The sequence below is a fragment of the Dermacentor albipictus genome, chromosome 10, assembly GCF_038994185.2.
Source record: "Dermacentor albipictus isolate Rhodes 1998 colony chromosome 10, USDA_Dalb.pri_finalv2, whole genome shotgun sequence".
NCBI classification, from domain to species: Eukaryota; Metazoa; Arthropoda; class Arachnida; order Ixodida; family Ixodidae; genus Dermacentor; species Dermacentor albipictus.
In genome coordinates this window covers 70,464,026-70,477,309 of record NC_091830.1, presented here as the reverse complement: position 1 = coordinate 70,477,309, position 13,284 = coordinate 70,464,026, and the positions used below count along the sequence as shown (strand labels likewise).

The 13,284-nt window shown below is 43.9% G+C and overlaps 1 protein-coding gene across 5 annotated transcripts in view; it reads left to right on the top strand.

Annotated features, from left to right (window-relative positions):
• The first annotated feature begins 9,162 nt into the window (after positions 1 to 9,162).
• LOC135899375 (uncharacterized) overlaps positions 9,163 to 13,284 on the top strand; it is a 141,426-nt gene continuing 137,304 nt past the window's right edge. For 3 of the 5 annotated variants that reach the window (XM_070526738.1, XM_070526737.1, XM_070526736.1), the window contains exon 1: positions 9,163 to 9,352. In XM_070526738.1, the coding sequence (XP_070382839.1) occupies positions 9,277 to 9,352 (76 nt within the window). In that variant the 5' untranslated portion in view covers positions 9,163 to 9,276. Of the gene's footprint in view, positions 9,353 to 9,597; positions 10,896 to 13,284 lie in introns of those variants that run through there. The other 2 variants (XR_011508861.1, XM_065428638.2) reach the window with 2 other exon arrangements.

Genomic DNA, 13,284 nt, shown 5'->3' with positions numbered 1-13,284 from the left:
TCGGGGAAATCAGCTGTAGTTAAAATTGTGATGCTGAAAATAATGAAGAAAAGGGAAATGAAAGTGGAAGGAAAGATGGCTTGTCGCTGATGGGAACCGAACCCACAACCAGTGCATTACGCTCGCGTTGCACTACCAAAACACTGACGTTTTTTTCCGATAAATCTAGCTGATTTGTGTACATCCCTTATATGATACGGCGGATAAACGAAACACGTTATTCGCTGACTTGGAGTTCCGTTTAAGCGCCATCTACTACACACAGAATAGAAAGTTTGAATGCGTAACGGCGTAATCACTTGCGTGCGTACGAGCATTTTGCACAACTGCGCGTTTCAAAGCAACATTCTCCATTACATGCTGCCATTAAAGCCAACAGAGCATTGGCGCAACGCTGGGCAAGTAGAGCAAAAACGTTCTAAGGAATAGAAAAGCATCGCAGGTGGCACAAACAAAATAGAGATTTGAAGGAAATAACCTGTTTTCAACGGCATCATTGTCCCGCGAGTGATTCAGGAAAAGGAGGCAAATGGTTGATCCTGCCACCACTCAGGAAATAGGAGGAAGGACCCTGCATGAGCGAGCAGGGGGGATGGCAGGCAGAACACAACATAGGGTCTTGTGTTTGTGGTTATTCTTTTCCTGTGAGACCCACTAGACAAGTTGGTTAGGGATCCGCAATTATTTATGTGCGTGCCTCCATGTTCCGTTTCGTTGAGGGAGTTATTTCAGGAAGAAAAGAAAAAGTGAGAAATGACAAAAAAGGGAGGGAAAGAAATCGGTGTGTGAGGTGTTGCGAGGCACCTTATGATCCTTTATAATTTTTGTGGTAATGTTTTTATTTGGGTATACTGAAACCAAATTTCCTATTTAGGACGTGTATCCAGGTGACCACTGTTTGTTCCTATTACTCTTTAAGCGTAGCATTTACAAGAAGCACAATCGACACGAATGGGACATGCCCCAACTTCCAGCTAGCGTTTAATGCAAGATGTCGTGAAGACATACAGATAAAAAGACTAAAAAAAAATACTGCGCCAAAAGAGTGTTAAGTATGGATTACCTACTATCTTGAACCAATGCTTTGCTCTGCTTATTTATTATTTGCTCAGGTATTCGTGCACGCTCTTTTGGAACCATGTATATACAGAACATTGGCTGCATTGGTCTGTATGTAGTGTTGCAAATTGCGCATAACACACGGGACGAAAAACAAAACCATACATAGAAATGCGTCTTACCAACCAGAAATTTAATTGAAACCTCACAAACCCTCTTTAATTCAAGTCATGGTCACACTCTCTTGGGAAAGTGCAAAGACTACGCGAATCCCGGAAAAATTCAAGAAAGGATACAAAATAGCAATGATTGTCAATCACGTTCTCCTGTACCATTAATTTTACTTGCTCTTTCTTCTACCGTTTTTTATTTATACTATGCACGCGGAAAAAGTTCATGGGACCATGGCTTGTAATAACGAGGATGTCTTGGCTTGTGCCATAGATCAGTTCGTAAAGCTCATTAGTGGGTGTGGTCCTTTAATTAGTCTGGGTTTTGCTACATTGCCAATTTAACGTTATAATATTGTCAGGAAAAAAGGTTTGTGGCTGCTGATATGAACCTTGACATGATAAAAATTTTACCTCACAGGTAAGCCATGAGCAAGTAAAGTTTGCTAGTACTATCGCTCTTAAATAATGCGGAGAAGTATTTCGCCTGTGACGAATCGCAGGACGCACTGAGCCCTGCAGCACACTGAGTCGAGTCACGCACTACAAGAAAAAAAAGTATTGCATTATAGTGTACTTTATTATGTGGGCATGACATCAAAGACGAATTCACATACACAATCTGGTAGAGTTGTCACGGTCTAGTTCAGGGGCCAATGCCAGCGAATAAGAAGTAGATGTTCATTTATTCTAAGAGTGTGTGTCAATTATGTGCAGGCCAGTGGTGTGTCAATTTTTCGTGACTGTTTCACTGTCGCTTTAGCGACAATACAAGAATAACACGTCACTTTAATTACATCGTGACTGAAAAGACTAGGCATGAAATAAGATATAATAATACACCAGAATAAACATGAACATGTTGTAATAGCCTAACATGTTGAATATGTTCAGAAAAGGCTTAATTTGTCACTATCTGTTCAATGTCACACCAGAATGCAGTCCCATTGAATGCTTAGGTCGAAAGTAATGGGCTTGTTGGTTCGGGTGGTGCGTTCGTGCAACTGCGCAGTTTTCGTTTCCGTGCGCTGTCCAATTTTGAGCGAATCAAGTGTAAGATGACTGAATATAAATGCCGATCCGCGCTGGAAAGTCCTTGCGCTCAAACCATGCATGCATATTCATGGATAAAGAAGTTCTTTGGTTTTTAAGTTTCATTGAGCACTGGCTTTCCGACTGAAATTACAAGCGGTAGCGCTGGCACTTTGGTGCGTATGGGAAGCGCAAGCAGGAAGTTCAGTCCTGCATGAGAACGATAGGTGGTTCATAGATTTGGAGAAATTTCCTTTTTCGCGAATTGAAGACACCGTTGTATCTGCGAAAAATTTATTTTAACAAAATGTTGTGTATGAGAATGGCAGTCCACAGGCATTCCCTCGTACAAAGCAGAACTTAAAAAGTGGTTGTCGTTCAAACGTGAGAAGGATATATGCCCGAATTTCATTTTTCTGGCCTGAAAGCAACATTGTGGCATTAGAAATTGATGATCTTCAGTTACATATTGTGTTATAAGATTAACAGTTCGCAAAACATATGGGAGTCGCCCAGACTTACTGAATGATTGTGTTTAGAAAGCTGTGACTGGTTGACATTCTGCAAAGATACAGCGTTATAAATAGCGTCACTAACATTTATGAAGCCATAAGTACGCAGATTAGACAAATGCACATGCTAGCGATCATTTCCATGGTAGCACAACAGTCGTTATATTAGAGATCCCTCAATAGATTTTGATATAGAACTGTGACAGTGACATTCATTGATTCACATGTTACATATTTGCAAAATGCAATACATAGCCCACTGAAGCAACAATGCTTCGACTCAGCAGGGTTTGGGTACGAGCTACTTGGCATTTTATTGCAAGCATCACTTATAGCACGTACATAGACAGAGGGACCGAATCGACTCGGAACTGGTTAGCCCGATTCGTGTAAGCTATATCCCAGTCTTCAAGCAAGGAAAAGCTTTTTCAATTGTGTACCAGCTCAGAGCGAGTATTACGCCACGGAAGCAACACTGCTTTTATGCGGTGCAACAGTCATATTGAATGGCATCACCCAATAAACTTTAGTTAAGCACACACATCCATGAACATGGTAATGGCATTTTACAGCGAAGTTGTATATTGCTAGGGTTCCATGCATTTTTGTTCTCTGTGAACACAAACCATCATTATCAATGGCTCGTTCACCCATAAGCATTCTCGCTCCCGTAAGCAAACAAAAAATACAGTGGCTCATGGGCCCTAAGGTAGAGGCTACAAGCACTCAGCAAAGTGAAACGAACAGTGCTTAAATTCTTTCTAATCCCTTATACAACGTAAAGAACAGCATGCCGAAAACTGTCATCCTCAATTGTTCTTACCCACGTGAGCAATGGCTCATACCGCCGTAGGCAAGTAAAAAATGCAATGAGCCATAGTCCCGTAAGGTTCATGGCTATTCACTTTGTGTGAATTAGCTGCGATGACACTAGCCTTGCCGTCGTTCTCGGTGATTTCAATGTGGATTTGTCGGTACCAAAAAGGGAGCAGTTTACGCGTTCAGTGTTGCAGACATTGCCACAGCGATCCGGTCCAACCGACCCCCCAGCGGCGTGCGTGCATCGATTTCATATTATCAAAGAATGTGATTCCAGTTGCGAGTGAAATACTCACTTTGCGAGAATTAGCTGTAATGACACTACCTATGTTGTCGTTGCTGGTGATTTCAATGTGGATGTGTCGGTACCAAAAAGGGAGCGGTTTACGCATTCCGTGTTGCAGAAATATTCCTATATCCCTTGTGATGCCACATTGATCAGGCCTAACCAACCACCCAGCGGAGTACGTGCATCGATTGACATTATCAAAGAATATGATTGCAGTTGCGAGTGAAATAATGACCACCGATCAATACAATAAATTAGTGTATTTCGTCACGATGACCACCCATCAAGACAATAAATGAGTTCGGACCTTTGTTCAAAATTATGTGACACCTCCGCGTCGTGTGCTGAAGAGCTTCGCTTGTCAACCGCCTTCACAAAGTGGAATGGTTTATGATTATTTTTTAGTTCCAGTGCGTATCAATCTGGGTTCGTACTAAAATAACATCCGGACCAGGCCATGAGGTGAAGTTTGCAACAAGAAGTATGTGTCGGAGTTCATAAGAAGTGCACTATGTGCTGTTTACAACATGCGACTGCCCTGCAGTAGCAATATTGTAGGAAAAACAGGCCGAGGACTGAAGGGCTATTTTACCAAAGACGCACAGAACCTTGAAACAATATGAAGGAGCAACACAGCTACTGATGCTGCTTTGTGCTTTTGCACACCAAATCTTTAGCAGTGAAGTACCCCCATGACATTTTCAAAGCGTACACAACTTGCAGTATGTATAACTCCTACATATGCAAGCGTGTCATTGCCTAGTCTGCTTGGCGAATTGAAGGATTCAGATCAACTGCAGCAACGTTCTGAACTGGGCTGGTTGGTGCATATTTAGAAGAGAATCTAAGAGTGCTACAAACAGGGCGAAGTGAATAGACCCTTCAATGAACCTTGTGAAGGTTCGTTATGACTTAGTTGCTTGTCAGAAAAATGAGTCGCAAGATATATCTGAAATTAAAAATGCTGTGAATACACGTTTCGATGCCTTGAAACTGCGTGTGGCTGCTCTCGAAACCGAATGCTCGACGGCACTGTTTGATTAAGCCTCTGATCAGGTTCGTTCTGAGGCGGTTTCGCTAAAGCGCACTATTGCCGAACTAACTACCAAATATGACGATCTTGAAAGCCGTTCACGAAGACATAACCTAATCCTTCATGGCTTACCAGAAGGTACCAACGAGAATCATGACACACTGCACTCCAAGGTTGCGAACGTTTTCAATAGGCATTCCCTTGACTGTTCACGTATTGAACGCTTGCATAGGTTAGGCAGAATGCTCCCTTGGCATTCTCGTCCTATCATATTAAAATGGCTTGATTTCAGCGATAAGCTAGTTATGTCGAAAAACGCTTATAAGCTGGAAGATTCCGGCATGAAACTTTCCAAAGATTTTTCGTCCAGAGAGCGCGCAGTACGTAAAAAGCTATAGGACGCGTCCGTTGAGCAGCAGAATAACGGCTCGGTGATTTAAATAAGGTTCGATCATTTATTGATAGATAACAATCGTTAGAACTTGGATGGGGCCTCAAACAGCTTAGCAATAGCTCCTGGTTTTGATTCTAACGAAAGATTTCCAAATGTATAATCATCACTAGGCGGACCATCCCATCACTCTGCCACAGATGTTGCGTTTTGAATGTTAATGCCAGTAGCATAACTAACCAATTTTCACAGGTTATTTTGCTAGTTTCTTCACCTTCTCCTCATGTTATCTGTATCACAAAAACATGGCTCCATGAATATGTTCGCGACTCAGAATCCACGCATCCAGGTTGCATTGCTGCCCGATATGACCGCCAGAATAAGAAATGCGATGGTGCTGCTTTACTTTTTTGTTCAGATTTTAATTTTAAGTTGCTACCAGGTCCTCGCAGTATAGAATCGATTTGGTGCAAGTGACTAGTGCATAAGCAGAATTTACCAATTTGTAGTCTTTATCACCCCTCTTGATCGCCCTAGTGACTTTTTAGATAGTATTTCGTATTTTATGCATGATCATAGCTTCGAGAGTTCTAACTTAATTCTTTTTGCTGACTTTCAGGTTTCCTTCGTTCACTGGCCCTCCTTTACATAGTCCGCCACTAGTGTCTCCATTTGTAGAGACTTAACGACGTTTTCTTTGTCCCATTACCTGATATAAGTGGTTGATATGAACTCCATACTCCATATCACTGACAGTGTTGCTCATTTAGGCTTTAAGAATAGTATCTTGGAAAGAACTTCGGATCATATCGCAGTTATCGTACACATTAGCTCTCCTATCCGGCATGTACACTTCAGCTATTCCACATTTCATGATTTTAACAAGGCTGACGATAGGTCTGTCACTGAAACTCTGGCAGCTAAATTTGACAATTTTTGCCACTCAGTACGGAATGTCATGTTGACAGTCTTGTTGAATGTTTTGAGTCGTCATTTATTATAATAAATAAATTATAGATGGCGTTAAAAATTAAACACTATATTCAATATTCCACGTCTTGTTTCTTGCATAGCTAGTTTTCTTCGTTATCGCTCCCAATGTGCTTATTTTAACTTGGTGAAAACTATTGTCGACGTTACGTTAGGCGTTCCTCAGGGATCCGTATTAGGCCTTTTACTATTTCTAATATACATCAGTAATTTACCTCATAGCACCTCAACTAAAATCAGATTTTATGCAGTTGAGTGTATATTATGCGAATCTATTAACTCGATTGGTGACCACCACGGTCTTGCCTAATTCTTTATGTCTTTCTGTGCTTAGTGGAAAGCGTGGAAAATAAACATCAACTGTAGTAGAACCGTCGTGATGTCATTTGCCAATAGACAGAGCCCCTTCTCGTTCGATTATTCCCGGGATGACAACCAACTTAAAGGAGTGTCTCAAAATTTGGAGGACGCATAAGCTTCGCCTTTAAGAGGGGAACGCGATAGCGCTCAAAGACCCTTACTACTTTTCATGATTCCCGGCAACTGAAGCCTATGTAAACGTAACGTTTACTGGGAAATGCTGGCGGGGAACGCTATGCACGAAGGCGAGCTTTCTGGTAGAAACGCGGCCTCTTGTGGGACTCGATCTCCTGGTATTGTTTCGCACTTTTAATATTTCAGTCTGTGAAGAGTCTGAGAAGAGCGCTATTTTTCCATGACATTTCTTTTTGGGCTGCCATTCTCAATATCCCGAGGAATAACCTTGTAAAGAAAGAAAGACAAGGTACAAGCAACTTTAGTGGTAGAGAACTGGTTCGATATGCGTGGTTCGGAATTTCCTTCGAATTCTTATAACCCGTGTCTTACACAGCAGTCAGCGCTGCGGAAGCTAGAGCGACTTCTTGCAGTAGCTTTGCTGGCACTTGGATATCGTTCGATGTTTTTCGACCGCGCTTGTGCGCAACCGTTGTTCATATAGACTCAGTATTGAATGAAACAAATTTTAATGTCTAGACACAAAAACACTGTGGTACACGGCTGCTAATGCCCTGTTTTAGATCATTTTTACTTTTGTTGCACTTTTCGGGTACTTTGTTTGCAACCCGCCGCGAGAAGCGCATGCTGGTGCGAGCGAACACTCTTGGCTCGCAGCGAAGCCGAGACGGAACGCGCGGGGTGTTGACGTTTCTTGACCGAACTTGACCGAAAAACTACGCAAGAAGTTCTTTACCGAACTTGCGTAGCTTCCAGAGCGTTGACTGCTGTGCATGAAACGGAGTATAGGTGCCATTCTAACAAAACAACTTTCTTGGTCTAAACATATCGAATATGTGAACCGGAAAACCCTAAGAAATTAAGTTATTTGCATCGCACTTTAGCTAAGACCCCTCGCAATACTAAAGTGCTATTATATAAAACGTTATTCCGCCCTGTTTTACAATGTGCATCTGTCATTTGGTTCCCCTAGAAACAACGTGAAACAAGCTTGCTTAATAATGTTCAACGAAATCCTATTGGTTTCATTTGTCGGTATTACAGCCACTGTTTTTCACCAACACTGACACAAAAATCATTGAAGATTGAGCCATTACTTTCTCGTAATCACATAGCAGCTTTAAAACATTTATATGCAATTGATAACTCTACCTGTCGTGTTTTTGAATGTAACGGTATTACATTTACTCACGCAAGTTATACCCGTCGCTCCCATGCTTTGAACATAACGCCCATTTGGGCCCGTACTAACATATTTGCGTTTTTAAAATACCACTCATATGTGCACGCATGTCAGGTACGAAACACTATCATTTTCAAGGCGACGTCCTCATGCTGAACCAATTGCTGGAGAGAGGCAAACAAAACGTCAAATATGTTTTGAATGGATCTGCAACAATTATTGTACTTGTATAATTGTCGTCATAGGTCTGTGCGTCATAGGCCTGTTAGATGGCAGTCTAATAGCGTATGAAGCAGCAGCTGACATGGTAACAGTATATTCAATTGAAACAAACGAGTTAATTTACTGATCACAGAAGGTAGAGTCGATTCAATCAAGTAAATTACGCTCGCAAGACTCCAGGTATTAGCTGCCACAGTATCTAGCAGTATGGCTAGTTAAACAGCAGATAATTTTACCAGGAATATGGGCATCTTGATATTCTGGATGGACTTTCAAATTGTGCTCCTTTGGTCAGGTCAAGCAAGACGAAATAACTGTTTCTTAGCAATCGCACAGGAAAAATCAAGAGCCCGACTTAGTGCCGAAGCACTATCTGCCAGTAAAAAAAATACCTGATCTATGCCACTCTGTCAAGATGCATGGCCAGCGAAGCTGTTTAGCGCATGACATAGAGATGACAAAGCATTTTGAGCTAAGGTACGAACATTTTTATTGTCCTGATCTGTAGTCGTCGTGACGATATACGTGCGCTCAGACATACGCCTATCACCTGTTATTAAATGCGTAAGACGATCAATTGCTCATAACCCCTTAAGCAATGACTCACACACCCCGTAAACGCGGCCTCCCCTTTACGACGAAAGAAGAGAAGTAACATTTTATGCTGGATTGGTGTGCGGCAACGGAGCCAGCTGTGGAAGACGTAACAGTTCTGCGGAATACCTGTAAGGTGGAGAAAAGCAAGTACTTAAGGGAAAATGATACATCCACTAAATTGTAGGAATCGCTACAATGGAAAGCCCTAAGTGTTCCTAAAGAAAAGCGTCGCCGATGAAGAAAAACAAAGAAAAAAAACTGCGAGGCTTTTCTTTCAAGGATCCCGTATATGTTTCCTTTGTAGCAGTTGATACGATTGGGTGGATGTCTCATTCCCCACTAATTGATCAGCTGTGGAAGACGACGAAGACGAACGCGTGAGCAGTGACTCGAGCGCGTTCACACGGTTGCACAGAAGATTTTTCAACAGTTATTTTTGAAAAAGTTGCAGAATTTTGTTTCAAGAACATCTATTATTTTCCTTATGCCTGGGACCTCTTTGGGACCCAGGTGCGACAAGGCTACTTCAAGGGCGCTTTACAGGTCCGCGAACCCACAGGGTAAGTGTGAATGAGCTTGGACCCTTTCTGCACCGCCACCAGTATAGGCCCACATGATAGTTTCTGCAGACAGATGACACTAAACTCCGGCTCTTACGGATAAACAGCTACGCTGTAAAAAGAAAGCTTCCGCATTGATGTACGTAATGTGATCCCTAAATGTAGCCGGCCGTGCCATCCTGATGTGTGGTCGTCTAAACAGTGGTTCTATCGGAGAATGTGAAACCGCTCACTGCTTTATGTGTCGAAGAATATAGGGCCAAACACCACATTAGAACGTGTAGTTACCTATCCTTTTCTCGGGAACCGCACTTCACCCGCGAACAACTTAAAGTTAACGCCGAGCTCATGATGCGCCTGCATGATTGGAATTTACTGGATTGTTACCGATGGGCCTGTGCGTCATCCGTCGTCACCGAAGCTTGTGTAATCCGATTCTGTGCTCGACGCGAATTGTGCAGTACTATCTGGAAGACACGCGGGCACCAGCGGTTAATCTGGAAGCTTCGATGACTCACGTATACAAGCCGACACGCTTTACCGAAAAATCAGTGTTTCGACGAACGGCGACTATGTTCGCCGCTATCGTTGTGCTCCAGCGTTACTAGTTTTGGGGGCACAAGTTGGCCTAATAAAAAGCTACTTTCATCATTCACAGTTCTACTGCTGTTTTCTTCGCGTCATTACTACATGAGAATATTCCTACTCTACCACACGCCCCTTATTCGTGCTACCTGTCGCCTTGTAATTACTTTTTGAATACCAAGCATGTCCTCGCCTGGCGGGAGCCAGGGTCAAATGCTAGGCCGTCCAAGTTCACAGAGTTTGTCGCCGGTGCGCGCCCGCCCATGTGCTCGCTCGTTCGCCGCTACAGGCGGGATGCCGCCTTGCTCTGCTCGTCAGTACGGGTGTGCGCGCCACAAATAGATGTGGCTCGGGGATACTAGGTGTGCTATGTGGCGCGTCGGCCTCCACTTGCAGATAATACAATGTACCCTTGAAAGTGTGAACCGGAAGAGACTCAGCAGAGAAGATAGAGGTACACAATGCGTACCCAAATGGCGAGAGCGGGGCCGCAGATTGCCATGCGACGGGCCATCGTGATGCGCGCGGTCGTGTAGTGCGAGCAAAGGGAGGGGCAACGCCCGGCCGCAAAAACAGCGACCCGCCAAGCGGACGGCCGCCGAGCAAGCCGCACCGATAGGAGCAGCGCCACTTGCGGTGTGTAGACGAGCACTTTCAGAAGCACTTCATCGATGACGAATTTGGTGGGGCGTGAAATGTCTGCAATCGCCTCTGGTTTGGACAGTACGTCGTCGTGGTGTCGAAGTCAATGAATGGGGCCATCCCCGAGCGAGCGTTTCCCAGGGTGAACATCAGTTCGCTTTTGCTATGCGCAACGTGCAGGGGTTCGTTTCTTGAAGAGGAGCACGGCATCGGGCCTCTCGCGAAGGAACGGATTCTAGTACTCGGAGAGGCCCTGGTACCTGGCGGCCGTAAACGAGATCCCCGAGCCACTGGTGCTGCTCCGCATCCCATTCATGTGAGTGAAACATCTCATGCTTGGTCGATAGTGTGGAATCGTCATCCAGATAGTCCAGTGGACGTGGAAGAGAGGGTGTCCTCGTAGCCCTGCAACGTGGCACTGCCTCATGTGTTACCAATAGCACCATTGGCAGTAGGCTAAATGAAAAACAAGGCGGAAGGCACATGAATTACTCGGGATTAGGCGGCAGGGCTTCATAAATAAAAATAAAGAAGTTGCTCAAGAACAAATACTGTTTCGTCATTCACGTTTGTAAATCCTTCAAATAGACTTTGGTACTCATTGACGATGGTTTCTGCTATGAAGTTTCTTTTCCCTGCGTCTGCTTGCTCTACGGACCTGCCTTGCACTGTACAAGCAGTGAACGCATTTAAACAAGCGATTGCTTAAACATCGCCGCTTGCGCACGTTTTACTTGGTTGTTCTCCGAAACCTCATATCTGAGCAATTCAATATGCTAAAAAAAAGAAAGGAAAAAGAAAAGACGCAGTCTCCAAAGTGGTGCACTTGCTGTAGACGTGCTGTTGAAGAGAAACATCTGCGGCGTGAAGAATGCATTGGTCCCGGTGGTTTGGCGTTTGAATTTTGTGCTCGTGCTGCAGGCAACAACCGTTGTTTTTAGCCGGAAAGATGCTCTTATGTGCGTGCTGTGAAAGCAGGTAAACATCATAAGCAAGGACCGGAACCAAGCCTACTCTCACTCCACTCAAACGCTTTCCCGAATCTGCCCTTTTACGGCCCTGATGCGCGTGGATGGCTTCGCAATTATTACAGCGATTGCTTCAGTGGTGACCCCATTCAGTTATTATTTCAAATAGGCGATTCAAAGCAAAACAACAACTTCTTTGGTGAAAACATGGATTGCATCACGTGCACGATAGCTGTCAATTCATAGTTTACACAAATTCTTCCTTACTTTCACCACAAGGAACATGCGATAGTGAACCCTCTTAAATCACAAGGAACATCCGCATAGTAGCTTGATAGCAAGATTTTCTACACGCTTGTTCCGAAAATCTGAAGCAAATTACGTCAGCGCTTGGAATAAAGTTAGCAGCTCTGCGTGAGGGATGCTTCCTTAGAATGGAATTAGTAAAATGTGCATCTATTCCTCTATATTTTTATTTCACATAATGAACAGTCTGTTAGTTACAGTGTCATCCGGTCTACTTGTATGTCTATGGTAGGTATTAATTCATCTGCATTAGAACGATCATACCAACGAAAGCTAGTCTGTCGGCTTCTGGACGGCAAAGTTGGGATGATGAGTGGAGAAGAGGGGGAATGCTGGGTGAGGAGGCATCGGGCGCAGCGCGCTAGAATGCTGCCCCCTACAGTTGGCGCTTGGATGTCAGCGAATGCACTTCATTCGCGTGCGAGTCCGGACACGTGTCACGCATTCCGACAGTCGACTTACTGGCTGTGTTTTCATTCGGTGCGCTGTATTCAGTTGCGATGCTCAGTAAGTTGTATGCCTCGTCCGCTAGGAGTAGTATGAGTGATGGTTTAGAAGAGAGCCGACCAAATATTACCGTGGCTCTCCGACGAAGACGTGCCCTTGTCGGCCACTTCAACGAGGGCACCAAGAAGCACAGCAAGTTTGTCTAATTGCACGACGAAAGAGCCGGCCTCCGTTTTGCGATGCCCTGCGGGTCTGTCTCAACCAAGCGAAACGCATGCATCGACGTGGTCTGCCAGAACAAGTATTCAACGGAATCAGTAAAGTACCTTACCAACCATTTCACGGGCCAAAACAATATGCTGGCGGCTCCTCTAGAAGAAGTCCCTCTAGAACCAAGGGTAGATGGCATATAGTCTTCTGATACGCCCGAAATACTCTGAATAAATACAGCGTAAAAAATCCCTTCGAATGTTCATTCGATATCTGTCTCATAATTTTGCCCAAAATGGGCATGTGCAAAAGAGGCATAACGCGCAAAATTAATACTAACGCATTACGGTCACAAGAATCTTATTGATGCACCTGTTTTGGTTGCCTCGCATTTTAAAACACAGTGAGACACGGTGCTGAACTGGGGAATTCTAATTTCCTACGTCGTTATTATGAAAGGGATCGGAGGCAAACGCTTGTGAAAATTGGGTTGCACTAATTTCGTAAATTTCGTTTTTGTATGGGATTACCAGCAGCAGCGTGTTTCCTTGCTGGTAACTGAAGATGTTCCTGTGCAATGGGCGAAGTTGCTGTTGTGATGCACTGGCCGTTCATCGGATTTAGATCAATGTATCTCCGAGAAATCGAAATACATTTCGAGTACGGGTGTGTAACTTCAGAAGTGATAAGTAAAATTTCGTTGTCCCGCAGCAAACACAACACATTCAAGAGGACGCCTCATAGCGGGTGCCGAGGCGAGGTTTATTGACACCC